Here is a 14,219-nt window from a genome sequence, read left to right as displayed (position 1 = left end):
GACATAAGTTTTGCCAACATAGGCTGTAGTGTAGACATAGCCCTAGTCCCAGCTAGAGACTGAAATGAAACAGCTGCATATGGTCCTCAACAGTCAAATGCATATTGACAGAACTGTAATAGGTGAGACTATTCCTTTAATTTGCAACAGGGTGTTGTAATGAGGCCTTGTGGACCCTCCCACTCCCTCACCTTCACTATTGGTTAATCTAAGCTCAGTTAAATTAAGTAATAATCTTGTAAATGTGGCCTAAATTCATAAATAGGTTGGAGGGGTAAGACTAAGAAGAGCAGAGTACTGCAGGACAAGAGGAAGACTTTCAGCTCCTCAATAAATCTTTAGTTCTCTTGGTCAAGTCTGTAACTGCAGACTAGGTACTTGGTCTTACTTATCCTAAATCGGCTTTCTTGCTTGGCTAAATCTCAAGCATTTAGGTGTTTAATTTAAATAACAGAAACAGAACAATTGCCAAAAAGGTACATGGGTGCTGCATGCAATTTAACTCAGTTACAAATTGGATTCATTAGCTCTGCCCCACGCTCCAACACCAAATCCTCCCCAGTCTGGGCAAAAATAGAGAAATGGGGAATCTAAATGGTCATAATTACATGACTCATAAAAAGGATTTAGGAGTTCTTACAGCCTCCGATTGCGTCTAGGGGAGGAATTTGCAAAGGTGAAGTTCTACCACTGAGAAGACCCTGCTCAAGCCAAATCCAGGCTGGTGTTTGGGATAACAAGTAATCAACTCTGCTGATCTCAGTTGCTTTATACCTTGAAACTGAAAGTGTAAATTTACATAACTTGTAGACACTTGATTTTGTCCCTTTCTTTCACTTTTCATTAGGATTGGTTTTGGATAGCAAGCTTTTCAGGGCCAATTTTGTGTGTGTGTGTGTGTGTGTGTGTGTGTGCGCGCGTGTACAAGCACAATTCTGACTGGAGTTTCTGGCTGCTTGAATGTGTGGCTTACCTGTCCTAGTCAGGTTCATGATTGTTACCTCAGTTTCTCGCCTCTGAAAATGGTCAGGCTGGGAGGATGATTTGGCCTTTTGGTCAAAGCAAGAGGCCTTCTCCTTCTAGTGTTAAAAGTCCAAATGAAAAGCTATAAAATCCTTTCACCCTGTGGCAGGGCCCTGATAGTCTCCAGCCCTAAGTGCCTGGGCTCACCTTCTCTCCTTGTACCAGGGTCTGCCTCCTGTTCCTGTTGCAGGGGCTCAGTAGTCTTTTTCCTTCAGTGCAGGGGGTTTGTGCACCACCACTCTAGGTAGTGTCAAAAGGCCTTAGCAGCAATCGGTTCTAAGCCCAAAAATACTCTGCTCCACTATCCTAAAGTTGTTTCTTATCCTCTTGCTAATCTCTTAGGCCTCTTCTAGCAGTTCTCTACTACACCCTTGCAGGACTCCTTCCTGTCTCCTTGTCAGGTAGAGAATCATCACTGGTGTCAGTCCAGAGAGTCTTCCCCAGGCAACGGCTATCCTTCCCAGCTCTCTCTCCAGGCAGAGTTCTTTTCACAGTTCTCTTTCCTAGGCCACTAAAGTGATTACCAGGCACTTTCTGCTCCCTGTGAGTATGTCTACACTGCATCTGGTAGTGAGCCTCAGTCTTGTGCTAGTGCTAAAAATAGCCTGGGGTGGGTTTGGGCTTGAGAGTCCAAGCTCCATCCTAAGCCACAATGTCTGCACAGCTATTCTTCGCATGCTAGTGCAAGCCCTGCTACCAGACATCAGTGGATTCAAGCTGGGAGGCTTGCTGCTAGATGCCATGTGAACATACACTGTAGGGTCCCTCTCAAACTGAGCAGAAACTTACACAGTCCTGCTGTCCTAGTTCTCGAGGTACATGATCTAAGAGGAAAATTGTGTCTAACTCCCACCTGTACTTGAACTCAATGAGGGGGAAAAGACCATAACAGAAAATGTGGAAATGGCAGAAGTGCTTAATGACTTCTTGGTTTCGGTTTTCACCAAGAAGATTGGTGACGATTGGATGTCTAAATAGTGAATGCCGGTGAAAATGAGATAGGATCAGTGTCTAAAATAGGGAAAGAACAAGTTAAAAATTACTTAGACAAGTTAGTTGTCTTCAGATCACCAGGGCCTGATGAAATGCATCCTAGAATACTCAAGGAGCTGACTGAGGAGATATCTGAGCCATTAGCAATTATCTTTGAAAAGTCATGGAAGATGGAAGACATTCCAGAAGACTGGAAAAGGGAGAATGTAGTGCCCATCTATAAAAAGGGAAATAAGGACAACCTGGGGAATTACAGACCAGTCACCTTAACTTCTGTACCTGGAAAGCTAATGGGGCAAATAATTAAGCAATCAATTTGCAAACCCCTAGAAGATAATAAGGTGATAAATAAGACAGCATAGATTTTGTCAAGAACAAATTGTGTCAAACCAACCTGACAGCTTTCTTTGACAGGGTAACAAGCCTTGTGGATATGGGGAAGCAGTAGATGTGATATATCTTTACTTTAGTAAGGCTTTTGATACTGTCTTGCATGACCTTCTCATAAACAAAATAGGGAAATACAACCTAGCTGGAGCTACTATAAGGTGGGTGCATAACTGGTTGGAAAATCATTCCCAGAGAGTAGTTATCAGTGGTTCAGTCATGCTGGAAGGGCATAATGAGCGTGGTCCCGCAAGGATTGGTTCTGGGTCTGGCTCTGTTCGATATCTTCATCAGTGATTTTAATAATGGCATAGAGAGTACACTTATAAATTTTGCGGATGATACCAAGCTGGGAGGATTGCAAATGCTTTGGGGGATAGGATTAAAATTCAAAATGATCTGGACAAACTGGAGAAATGGTCTGAAGTAAATAGGATGAAGTTCAATAAGGACACATGCAAAGTACTCCACTTAGGAAGGAACAATCAGTTGCACACGTACAAAATGTGAAATGACTCTCCTAGGAAGAAGTACTGCAGAAAGGGATCTGGGGGTCATAGTGGATCACAAGCTAAGTATGAGTCAACAGTATAACGCTTTTGCAAAAAAAAAAAAAAAAAAAAAAATCATCATTCCAGGATGTATTAGCAGAAGTATTGTAAGGAAGACACGAGAAGTAATTCTTCCACTCTTCTCTGCACGGATTAGGCCTCAGCTTGTGTATTGTGTCCAGTTCTGCATGCCACATTTCAGGAAAGATGTGAACAAATTGGAGAAAGTCCAGAGAAAAGCAACAAAAATGATTAAAGGTCTAGAAAACATGACCTATGAGGGAAGATTTAAAAAAAAAAAACAAAAAAAAACAAAAAAAAAAAAGGCGGGCGGGGGGTTCTTAGTCTGGAGAAGAGAAGACTGAGAGGGGACATAACCGTTTTCAAGTACATAAAAGGTGTTACAAGGAGGAGGGAGAAAAATTGTTCTTCTTAACCTCTGAGGATAGGACAAGAAGCAGTGGGCTTAAATTGCAGCAAGGGAGGACATTAGGAAAAACTTCCTAACTGTCAGAGTGGTTAAGCACTGGAATAAATTGCCTAGGGAGGTGGTTGGATCTCCATCATTGGGGATTTTTAAGAGTAGGTTGGACAAACACCTGTCAGGAATGGTCTAGATCAGGGGTGGGCAAACTATGGCCCATAGGGTGGATCCGGCCCACGGGATTGCCAACCCCATGGCGCCGCGGGACTAAGGTAGGTTCCCTGCCTGCCCTAGCCTCGCGCCGCTCCTGGAAGCGGCCGGCACCACATCCCTGCAGCCCTTGGGAGAGTGGGGAGCAGAGGGCTCCACGTGTTGCCCTCGCCTGCAGGCGCCGTCCCCTGCAGCTCCTGAGCCCCCTTGTACACCCCACACCCCTCCTGCACCCCAACCCCTTGCCCTGAGCCCCTTTCTGCACACTGCAACGCCTCCAACTCTCCAACACCCCACACTCCCTCCCGCCCCCCAACCCTCTGCCCCAGCCCTACATTCATGGCCCTGCATGCAATTTCCTCACCCAGATGTGGCCCGAGTTTGCCCACCCCTGGCTAGATAATACTTAGTCCTGCCTTGAGTGCAAGGGACTGGACTAGATCGGGGTGGGACCTCTCAAGGTCCCTTCCAGTTCTATGATTCTATTATTAAAGTGACAGGTTACTCTATTTTAATGTAAATACTTCATAATGCAAATACTTCACTCAAATTATTACTATTGCAATTAACAATTCATTGAAGATTTAGCACTTAACAAAAAAGCTCATTTTATGTTGTTTCTGTGCTAATCTTAATGTGTTCTTTTTTAGGACAAGCATTGGCTAATCAGGCAAGCAAAGACTCCAATGACTAATTCTTCAATACAGTTTCTAGATGATGCTTTTAGAAAAAGGTAGGAACTGCTGCTTGAGACCATTTAATAGGTGTCCTGGCAAGACTAATAGCCCAGAGGCTATTCTGATGAAAACAAAAATGAGCTAATTTAAAATGGGTAACAGGTCTCATCATAAGAGTTAAATTACCTGCAGTAATTTTCTGGGTGCTGCCTGTAGAGTCATGCCCCCACCCCTTTTTTGGTAGGCAGACTTATAAGTAGTCTGCTAGACCATACAAATCCCTTGTATCTAACTGCTACTGTCATTCAACATACAGAGACATAGGAAGTCCTGCTCGGTCTCTTTACTGTTTCTCTGAATGTTAGTGCATGAGAGATAGTAAAATGCATTCACGTTGTCAAAATGAGTAGACTAATATGATCTAATCTGTTTTTTGGTTGTGGTTTTTTTTTTTTTAAGGCAGTGTGAGAATTCATTCTCTCAATGACTTTCATATCAAATGTACTTAGTTAACAAGTTAGAAAATATCTTAACGTTTAGCTCCCCTGCCAGCTAACCTTGGATCTGAGTCTGTTCTCTCCTCTTTGTATAATACTGTCAATAATAAAGGTTCTGATTTTGCACTTGAGCAGTCCCATTGAATTCAGTAAGTTTTTAGACAAGTGTGAATGATTGAAACTTAGGAACCATCCTCCTTTTAGCTGTACTGGCTCTGTAGTGCTAAGTAAAAAATGAACAAGTGGTGGTGGAAGCAAGAGTATCTTACTCAGCAGAACTGCCCCCTGGATATACCATACATAGATCTCCTCTGCAGAGTTAGCATCTCGGTATTGTTCCCATACCTACACACCTCTCTCACAAGTTTAATGGTGCTTTTAACTGGGGCTACCTGGCATAGCTGGGACCGTGAGTTAGAGCCCGGGTTCTGCTTTCACTTGGCCTGGTAACTGGTGCACTTTGCAGTGATGATAAATGCTAATAGTCCTCCACTGCCTTCCCACAGTTCTCGGTCTGTTTCAGAAGAACTCAGAATTCTTCCACAATTCACTGGCAAAGAATCAGAGTAAAACCTTACTTTAAATTCACTGGTAATTAATGAAGCAATTTACCTGTTTTCAGAGCTGATCTGTCTAGTGTCAAGTATCAGGGGGTAGCCGTGTTAGTCTGTATCTACAAAAACAACAAGGAGTCTGGTGGCACCTTAAAGACTAACAGATTTATTTGGGCATAAGCTTTCGTGAGTAAAAACCTCACTTCTTCGGATGCATAGAGTGAACCTTATAGGATTCTTGGGTAGTCTCTCTATAGAGGGAGATGTGATATTTTAGGGCACTTTTCAGTTACTACTTGTGATACATTACAGATGGCAACAGCAGCTAAGAAATGCACAATATGAAGGCATAGCTAACTACTGTGTGTAAGTTTAAGTAAGCTTTTTAGTCTCCCCTTTATTCTCCATCTTTGCTGTAAGGCTAAATTCTAATTCTAAAGAGGGTTACAAACAAATGCTAACACTACTTTAAATAGTAGAACTGTATTTTGTACATGTTGAGAGGGTAGAGCTTGGTATCTTGGAGAAGGAAAACTTGGAGCTGGTTTTCAGGTCATTGCTTTATAAAGCATACTGGTAAAATTATTCAATTTAATCTTAAATCAAACACTGAGTGCATGCTGGGAGACATCAGAACCCAATAATAAAATCTGACTGGTTAATCTGAAGTAATGAATCTAAGCACTTTGTGGAGATAGAAAAATGATATGTTTTGTTACAGGAGTAGTCAATCACGAGGTCTGCTTGCTGAGAAGATGGCTAGTAGCATCCGAATAATGGATCCTGGGGATTGCAGGAGCAATATGAAGAAGTGGATAGACCTTGCTACTCTTTTGTGCAGAAAAGATCACCTCATATAGAAACTGTTTTAAAACATGACATACTTTTTAGGAACACTTTAGTTCTGCTTTTATAAAATGGTGACCTTGCAGGAGAACATTGTGACGCTAACATGCTAGTTTGCATTACTTCAGAAATGGTCTGTGGCTACTTCTAGATAAGATTAAATGCAATCTGCATTTTGACCTTTCAGGCACTACAGAGTAAAACCAACAAAAGGAGAATAAGACAAAACAAAAGGTCTGTGTCTCTTTTAGAATGGCTGCAGCTCATACTATAAAATGGAGCTCGCTATATGTTTGGTTTGTTTCCAGAGTTTGTGATGATAGACATGATATGCCTACAGTGCATAACAGAAGTCCAAATCAATTTGTAGCCTAATATAAATGCCCATTTGCAACTAATACTAATTGGAACACTTTTTGCTCCCATACAGATGGCAAACACTACTGTCAGTAGATGATCTGATAGAGAAACTGGTGAAGAAACTGGAATTGCTTGGAGAGCTAGATAATACTTACATTTTTTATACCTCAGACAATGGCTTCCATACTGGTATGTATACTTGTCCTTTGCAATTCTGCTGCAAACTTTTGGTGAAATCTTAGTTATCTAACTTCTGCCCCTATTTACTCATCTGTGAAATGAAGACAATAATTATATTTCTCTGGTGCTATGAAGCTAAACTAATTGACTGCAAACCTACAGTGCCATCCATCTTCTGGATTTTATAAAGTGGTGTTCTGTCCCTAAAACGTAATAATGATATGTATAAATATAGACTTTTCCTTCATTCCTGCTCTGAAATACCAAGATATTTTTACTGGTGAATTTCATTATAGCATCTCTTTCCTTTCTCAGTGTTAGAGCTGCCCTCTGTCGTCTTGTATGTAGATTTGAAGTTGTACAAGTGGCCCAACTTGTACAGCATCAGAATCTGACTACAGTAATAGACTGAAATAAAGGAAATCTGTGGGTGAATATGGACTGAGGGTCTGTGTATGTAAGGTCAAGATAAAGGACCTATTTAAGGGGGGATGGATAGCTCAGTGGTTTGAGCATTGGCCTGCTAAATCCAGGGTTGTGAGTCCTTGAGGGGGCCACTTGGGGATCTGGGGCAAAATCAGTATTTGGTCCTGCTGGTGAAGGCAGGGGGCTGGACTCAATGACCTTTCAGGGTCTCTTCCAGCTCTGAGATAGGTATATCGCCACATATATTATATTATTGAACAAGTCATTGTTCATCAAAGGCCAGATCCTGAGTCGTGCAGCCCTCTTTTTTTTTTTTTTATAAATTAAACCACAATTAAATGGTGTCTCATTCTTTTCTTAATGTTTTCTAGGACAATTTTCTTTGCCAATAGACAAACGGCAGCTCTATGAGTTTGACATTAAAGTTCCATTGCTAGTTCGAGGACCAGGCATCAAACCAAACCAGACAAACAAGGTAGGATTATAAGTGAAGGTGCAGTAATATAGGTCTTCATATTCTTTTGTAGTAATCAGACAGTGTCTGACATATATGCTGCAAAGGGGTCTAGCAACACATTAGTGTTCTGTAGTATAAAGGGACTTCACTTTCTTGTTCAGACAGACACTAAAACTTGACAGTTTAAGAACATTAATCTTTTTGTGAGTCAGTAACACTTTGTTTCCCATCACCATCCAGATGCTGGTTGCAAACATTGATTTGGGTCCCACTATTTTGGATATCGCAGGGTTTGACATAAACAAGACACAGATGGATGGGATGTCACTGTTGCCGCTTCTGGTAAGAGTTCAGACAGGATTAGTAACCAAGCAATTTGCAGATTACTCTCACACAGATTATTCTTAAGAGTGAATAAAGTTTCCTAAAATGGATTAGGAAGATGTGCATTCCAACTCTCTTCTTCCTCATGGCATTTTCACACAGAGACCTTCTGGCCTAATGAAAATAGTAACAAGATGCAGGTAGAGCATTTCATTGCTTATACATTCCAATAAACTCTGAAACTCCCTCCTCGGGGAGGATAATTTTTTTTTTTTTTTTTTTTTTTTTTTTTTATGGAAAGCTTTTTCTTTGACTAGTTGCACTACTGGTAATGAGTGATTCCTGTTTTGATGGTTGTACTACTTGGCTCTTCAATTCTGAAATGCTCTAAGACCTGCATATGTGACCAAGACAAAATTATGCCTTTGACGGGTTGGGTCACAGAAACTGCCTTGGGAACTGCCACCTGATGTGCTGGGATCACCTCTGAGCCTGTTTTCCCTGGCAGCTTGGGACTTCAGTACCGACAAGTTAGCCTGCTACAAACACAGACCCAGGTCTGAACCACGTCCCCCAAAAGCTGCAGGCTTAACTGAAGATGACTTAAGTGCTCCTGTCTTCAACATCCAGATACCCGAGTTCCCAATGGGATCCAAACCCCAAATAAATCTGTTTTTATTCTGTGTAAAGCTTATACAGGGAAAACTCATAAATTGTTCACCCTCTATAACACTGATAGAGAGCGATGCACAGGTGTTTGTTCCCCCATGAATTAATTGCTTTCTCTGGGTTAATTAATAAAAATAACTTTTTACTTATTAAATATAAACAGTAGGATTTAAGTGGTTCCAAGTAATAACAGAACGAAGTAAGTTACCAAGCAAAATAAAATAAAACACACAAGTCTAAACCTAATACAGTAAGAAACTAAATGCAGGTAAATATCACTCTCAGAGATGTTCCAATAAGATTCTTTTACAGACTAGACTTCCTTGTAGTCTGGGTCCAGCTATCACTCACAACCCTTTAGTTACTGTCCTTTGTTCCAGTTTCTTTCAGGCCTCTCTTTGGGGGGGAGAGACTGTCTTTTGTGCCAGCTGAAGACAAAATGGAGGGGTTTCCCAGGGCCTTGTATAGTCTCTCGTGTGGGAAACCCCTTGTGTTTTTTCCTATGCAGAATCACAGCTACACGATGGAGTTTTGGAGTCACATGGCAAGTCACATATCCATGCATGACTCAGTTCTTTACAGGCAGATGCCATTGCTTACATGTTAGTTTGAACCTTCCCAGGAAAGCTCTGAAAGACGCCAATCCACATCCAAGTCCATTGTCAGCTTAAGTGTTTCTTGATTGGGCACTTAGTGAGAATAGTTTTTTCTCAAAAAGCTGACCAAATGCTTCACTGAGGCTGCTTAAAATCAAAGTACATAGCCAATATTCATAACTTCAAATACAAAAATGATATTCATCCTAATTGTATGTGTGTATATTCAGTAGATCATAACCTTGCAGAGATGTTACACGGTATATCTAGCATAAAACATATTCCAGTTATGTCATATTTACACTCATAAGCATATTTCCATAAAGCATTATGGGGTGCAACATCACAATGCCCACTTGATATTTATTTAAATCCTAATAAGTGGGATATTAGTCGTCTTTTCCCCACTGACGGGGAGGGGAGGGAACTAACCTTTCCTACAGATGAGCAGAAACCTATTTAAATGAAGCTTCTTGTAGCTGATCACTTTACTGTTATACTTGGTCTATAAGTTGGAGGTAGCCTTCAAGAAATTGCAATGAGTCATCATGATTTAGAACCAATGCACTTTTGTGGTATAAGGTTTCGCTAGTGAAACCGTAAAGGGACAACATCAACTTAAATCTCATGTCTGACTTAAAGTTCTACCTGCTGTTACAAATAATGAAGATTGTGGATGTTAGACTTCTGTCAGTTTATGGCGTGCATTTGTGACGGTACTTCGTGTAGTTTGTTCCTCTTCTGTAATCTGCTCGCCTCTGTATAGGTTTTACATGCCTTTTTAAAAATTATTCTAAAACTGCACATGTGGGAGGGATTTAAAATTTTCAACTCACTTTTTGAAATACACTGATTGGCTTTCCAGTTGAGTGTGCCCTTTTATGCAAGTATCTCTGATTGTCTTGTGTAATTCTTCATCTGTGGCAATACCACTAAAGGAAGAGGCTATATAAAAAACCTTTTTCTAGAGATTTTGGGTTATAATTTAGTGGTATTTGGCAACATGGCTTGTACTTCATGATGATCATAATCCTTCAGTTAGTGCTAGCTTGTATATGAACTGTCATTAGCACTCTCTTCAAACAAAACAAAATACCCACTTCCTAAAGCAACTTTCCAGTTTTTGGGACTGGATCTCTAATGTGGCTTCCAGTTGTTACACAGGGCATTTTCACCAAGCTTCGTTATGCTTTTGTATTGGTGCCACTGGATGTGTCTTAAATTACTCTGTAACCAGCAAGGAGTATGTAATCTCAGGCATGCATGATTTTTACTTATGGCATTGTCAGAAAAACAAACAATTAAAAAGTAAATTTTACTATTTTCTGTTTTAGAGAGGAGACAAAAATGTGACCTGGAGATCAGATGTCTTGATTGAGTACCAAGGAGAAGGACATAACAGCAGTGATCCTACCTGCCCTGCCCTGGGACCTGGTGTTACTGTAAGCAGAACTGAACTTAAGCGTGAATTATTTGTAAATGTTTCCTGAAATCGCTTAAACTAAAACCACAGTTCAGAGTCCGCCTGTTAGTAGCCTAGAAATTGTGTCTTCCTGTGATGTAAATCCAGATCTCCCACTTCCTGGGACAGCAGAACCTCGATTTTACAAACAACCAGTTTTGCAAACCATTTTTTTGACAGGGAGTGGAGGGGAAATAACAATAAAAGGTATATCAAAGAACAAGTTGATGTCCCTTCAGAACATTGGAAATTGCTTTGCAGTGGCTTGAAGGACAAGAAGGCAATGCAGTGTACCGTACTGCAACTTATGCGTGGTATCCATTGTAACTTCAAGATCAATTTATGAACTTTTTGGTTTTATGAACTCCTCAATACCCAATGCTAAAATAGGGTTTTTACTATATCTTTCTCTGCAAGTCAGTAGGAGCTATGCTTGTTCTGAGTACAACATGCCTGGTTCAGAGTAGAATGTTTTGAATGGCTGAACATCTGCCTCTTTGATTTTAAAATAGCTAGTGCCCCCAGAATCCCATGTCAAGTATCGGGGGGTAGCTGTGTTAGTCTGTTTTATTGGAAAGATGGTGGCTGCAACATAGGGCCATGATCTTTTACATTTGCAATACTGATGCCCTCATCACACAATCAAATATTGATTTGAAGCCAGTAAGTAGGTGGCTACATTCTGCAATACACTAGCTGTGCTCTGTAATTCTGTCATACTAATGCTTACTGTAAATAGACCCTACCATAATGTTCCATTTTATGGTATTGTTCCCACTGTGTCTAAGTAGCCTGTTTGGGGTATTGAGCATTGTTTTCATTTCCTGGCTACTGTATTAATTCACCAGAAAAATAATACAAAGAAGCTATCTCCCATTTAAAAACTTCCCTGACAGTTACACTTCCTAATTTTTAGAAAAACTGGTATTCTTGTTCCATATATCTCTACCTGGGATTTTTAACATTTAGTTTTCAGTATTCTGTCTAGTGTCCATGAACTACTTGCAGCTGGCTTCAGCGGGTACAAGTTCTGGGTGGGGAACTATTGCTTTCAGTTTCACCACATGAAGTAAAAAAGAATGTTCACGCTCCTTTTTCTCTTTAACCTCTGTTTCCTTACAGCATTGTTTTCCAGACTGTGTGTGTGAAGATTCGTATAACAACACATATGCTTGTGTGAGGACACTGTCAACTTCTTGGGATCTGCAGTACTGTGAATTTGATGACCGGGAGGTAATACTTTCTGGCTCATTTACTTCAATGGCACAGTGTGTTAAATGTTCAATTCTCTTGCAGTTCTCGCTATTTGAGATAATTAACATCTATTTATAGTGTAACTCCATTGATGTCTGTCTGCAAAGTTTATCTACTCTCAAGGTTGGCATAAACTACTCTGAAAATGAGACTGTAGCTTCTCTCGTAGGCTAAATAGTCAGTTGTTTTAACTGTTGGTGGAAATAATTAACCAAAACATACTGCATGATCATGAGGGGGAAATGGGTTAACTTATCTAGGACCAAATTCACTTTTGGTGTAAGTGGAGCTTAAGTAGGAGTTGCAGCTGGGCTGAATTTGGCCCTCCATATCTAAATGACAGAGACAACTTTATTGTAGATCATAGACTAAACTGGTGGCTAGCCACGTATTTCAGAGCTCACTGCACATTCCTAGCAAGTTCTCAAGCGGTGCAAGTGTGTGGCCTTGCCAGCAAAACAATAATTTCACCTTTCCCCTATAATACATTGTCATCAACCCCTTTCAGTTTAGCAAAAGACGAGGCAATTCTTAGTCTGAAATTGCTTAATTCCTGAGGTAAACTGCTAAGTGTTAATAGTTGGGGAGCAGTTGGTATGGGGCAGCATGTAGTCACATGATAAATAAGGCTGTAACAGTATTTGTCCCAAACCATGTTTTCAAACTGCCTCGTTAAGACTGCCAAGGAGAATCAGGAACCCTGCAATGCTTTACCAATCCCTAACAAACTGCCATCTTTGTGTTCACCGCAATGCCAAATTGGGACTCCTATTCATGCACTGCAGGGGACCCTCAGTGAGCTTTGTGCATCACCATTGATCTGGGAATGACCTGCTCCTGCTTCCAAGAGATCCCACTAGACAAAAGCTAAGGGAGGGATAAAGTACATGCCCCCTTAAGGAGATCAAGGGGGCTGAGTGGAAAAGTGTAGCATATAAAATCTGTTTGAGCACTTCCAAATGGTCTAAAGCCCACTGATGGGGAGATCACATTTCTACAGCTAACTCAGGCCATGACCACAGAGGAGAGACTAAGCAAGTTGCATTCTAATAGGCTGATTGCGGTTTACATTAGAGGAATGCAGCTGCTTGGTCTGAAAATGACAGGGCCAGCTCTCCAGAAAGATTTAGGACAATTGGCCTACTAGGATCTGTCTCGAGAGGACAGACTTTTTCTTCCATTTAGAAGCAAAATTTAAATTTCATTAGTAGGATGTTAGCTTCATGAACAGTCTCCTTCAATTATCCCAGGGAAGATACTTGTAGTGTGTGTGGTGCCACCAAGGAATGTAAACAGTGCACCCAAAGTCCCAGCTCTTCTCTTAAATCCCTTCCCTGTTCCCATTCTCTGAAAACCATGATCAAGCCCTTCTTCCCTGATTGGGGAGCTGTGTGAGTGCTCTACCTTCCTAAAGGCAGACATCAAAACTGATCTAAGCTGCTGATTTAATTGCACGCATGCTTTAGTTGAATTCTTGTGGCATATCCAACCTTTATTGCCCCACAGAATGATCAGAGGTATATTTTGAACCAGTGTCTTGTGTCACTGCATGCTAACCCATCACCAGGGTGCCCCATAAACTCTTAAGAAAATACAATAAATATTGTGATTCTCTAAGCAGGCCATACAAAGGTTTTACTGTTTTAGTTGGAGATTATATAATACACTTGTGTCCAATTCTCTGTTATATGCAGTGTCGTCTGGGTAAAAAGATGTACTCTGTGGGAGTTTCATTAACCAGAGCTATATGTGTGGAGTGTTAGTTATTACCTCATGTGCTTACCTTGGGCTCCATTCATAAGATGACAAACCTAACATTTGACATGTAGATAATTCACTCCTTAATATTTGCCTTATTTTAATTTGCCACTGACCCCTCAAAACTGTCCTGAAATTGTGAGCTCCTCAAGGAAGGGTCCATTTCATGGCTGTGTGGTAAGTACTTAGCACATAGTGGGCACTACAGGCTAACTGAAGATACAATTTAACTATAATACATAGCAGTAGAAAATAAGTTGTCACTCTACCAGCATATGTTTCCCCACTAATTGTGTAGGACGTATTCTGTTTATAATCATTGACATTTAATACAGTACAGGAACTGTTTTTTTCCACTTAAACAGGTGTTTGTTGAAGTCTACAACTTGACTGCAGACCCACACCAGCTTACTAACATTGCTAAAACAATAGATCAAGAAATTTTAGAGAAGATGAACTATCGACTAATGATGTTGCAGTCCTGCTCAGGAGCAACTTGTCGCACACCAGGCGTCTTTGACCCAGGGTAACCTTTTTTGACTATTTCAGCTTTTAATTTTGTAATCATTAT

The 14,219-nt window shown here is 40.7% G+C and overlaps 1 protein-coding gene across 1 annotated transcript in view; it reads left to right on the top strand.

The window, feature by feature from the left end:
- Positions 1-14,219, top strand: part of GNS (glucosamine (N-acetyl)-6-sulfatase) — a 32,891-nt gene that overhangs the window by 13,421 nt on the left and 5,251 nt on the right. The window contains exons 7-13 of the mRNA XM_054025634.1: positions 4,239-4,321; positions 6,593-6,711; positions 7,500-7,603; positions 7,826-7,927; positions 10,509-10,616; positions 11,759-11,869; positions 14,014-14,174. Of these exons, the coding sequence (XP_053881609.1) occupies positions 4,239-4,321; positions 6,593-6,711; positions 7,500-7,603; positions 7,826-7,927; positions 10,509-10,616; positions 11,759-11,869; positions 14,014-14,174 (788 nt within the window). The remainder of the gene's footprint in view (positions 1-4,238; positions 4,322-6,592; positions 6,712-7,499; positions 7,604-7,825; positions 7,928-10,508; positions 10,617-11,758; positions 11,870-14,013; positions 14,175-14,219) is intronic.

Source organism: Malaclemys terrapin, chromosome 1 (genome assembly GCF_027887155.1).
Source record: "Malaclemys terrapin pileata isolate rMalTer1 chromosome 1, rMalTer1.hap1, whole genome shotgun sequence".
Classification (NCBI taxonomy): domain Eukaryota; kingdom Metazoa; phylum Chordata; order Testudines; family Emydidae; genus Malaclemys; species Malaclemys terrapin.
Note: the sequence above shows the minus strand (reverse complement) of the source record. Positions and strands in the feature narration are given on the sequence as shown.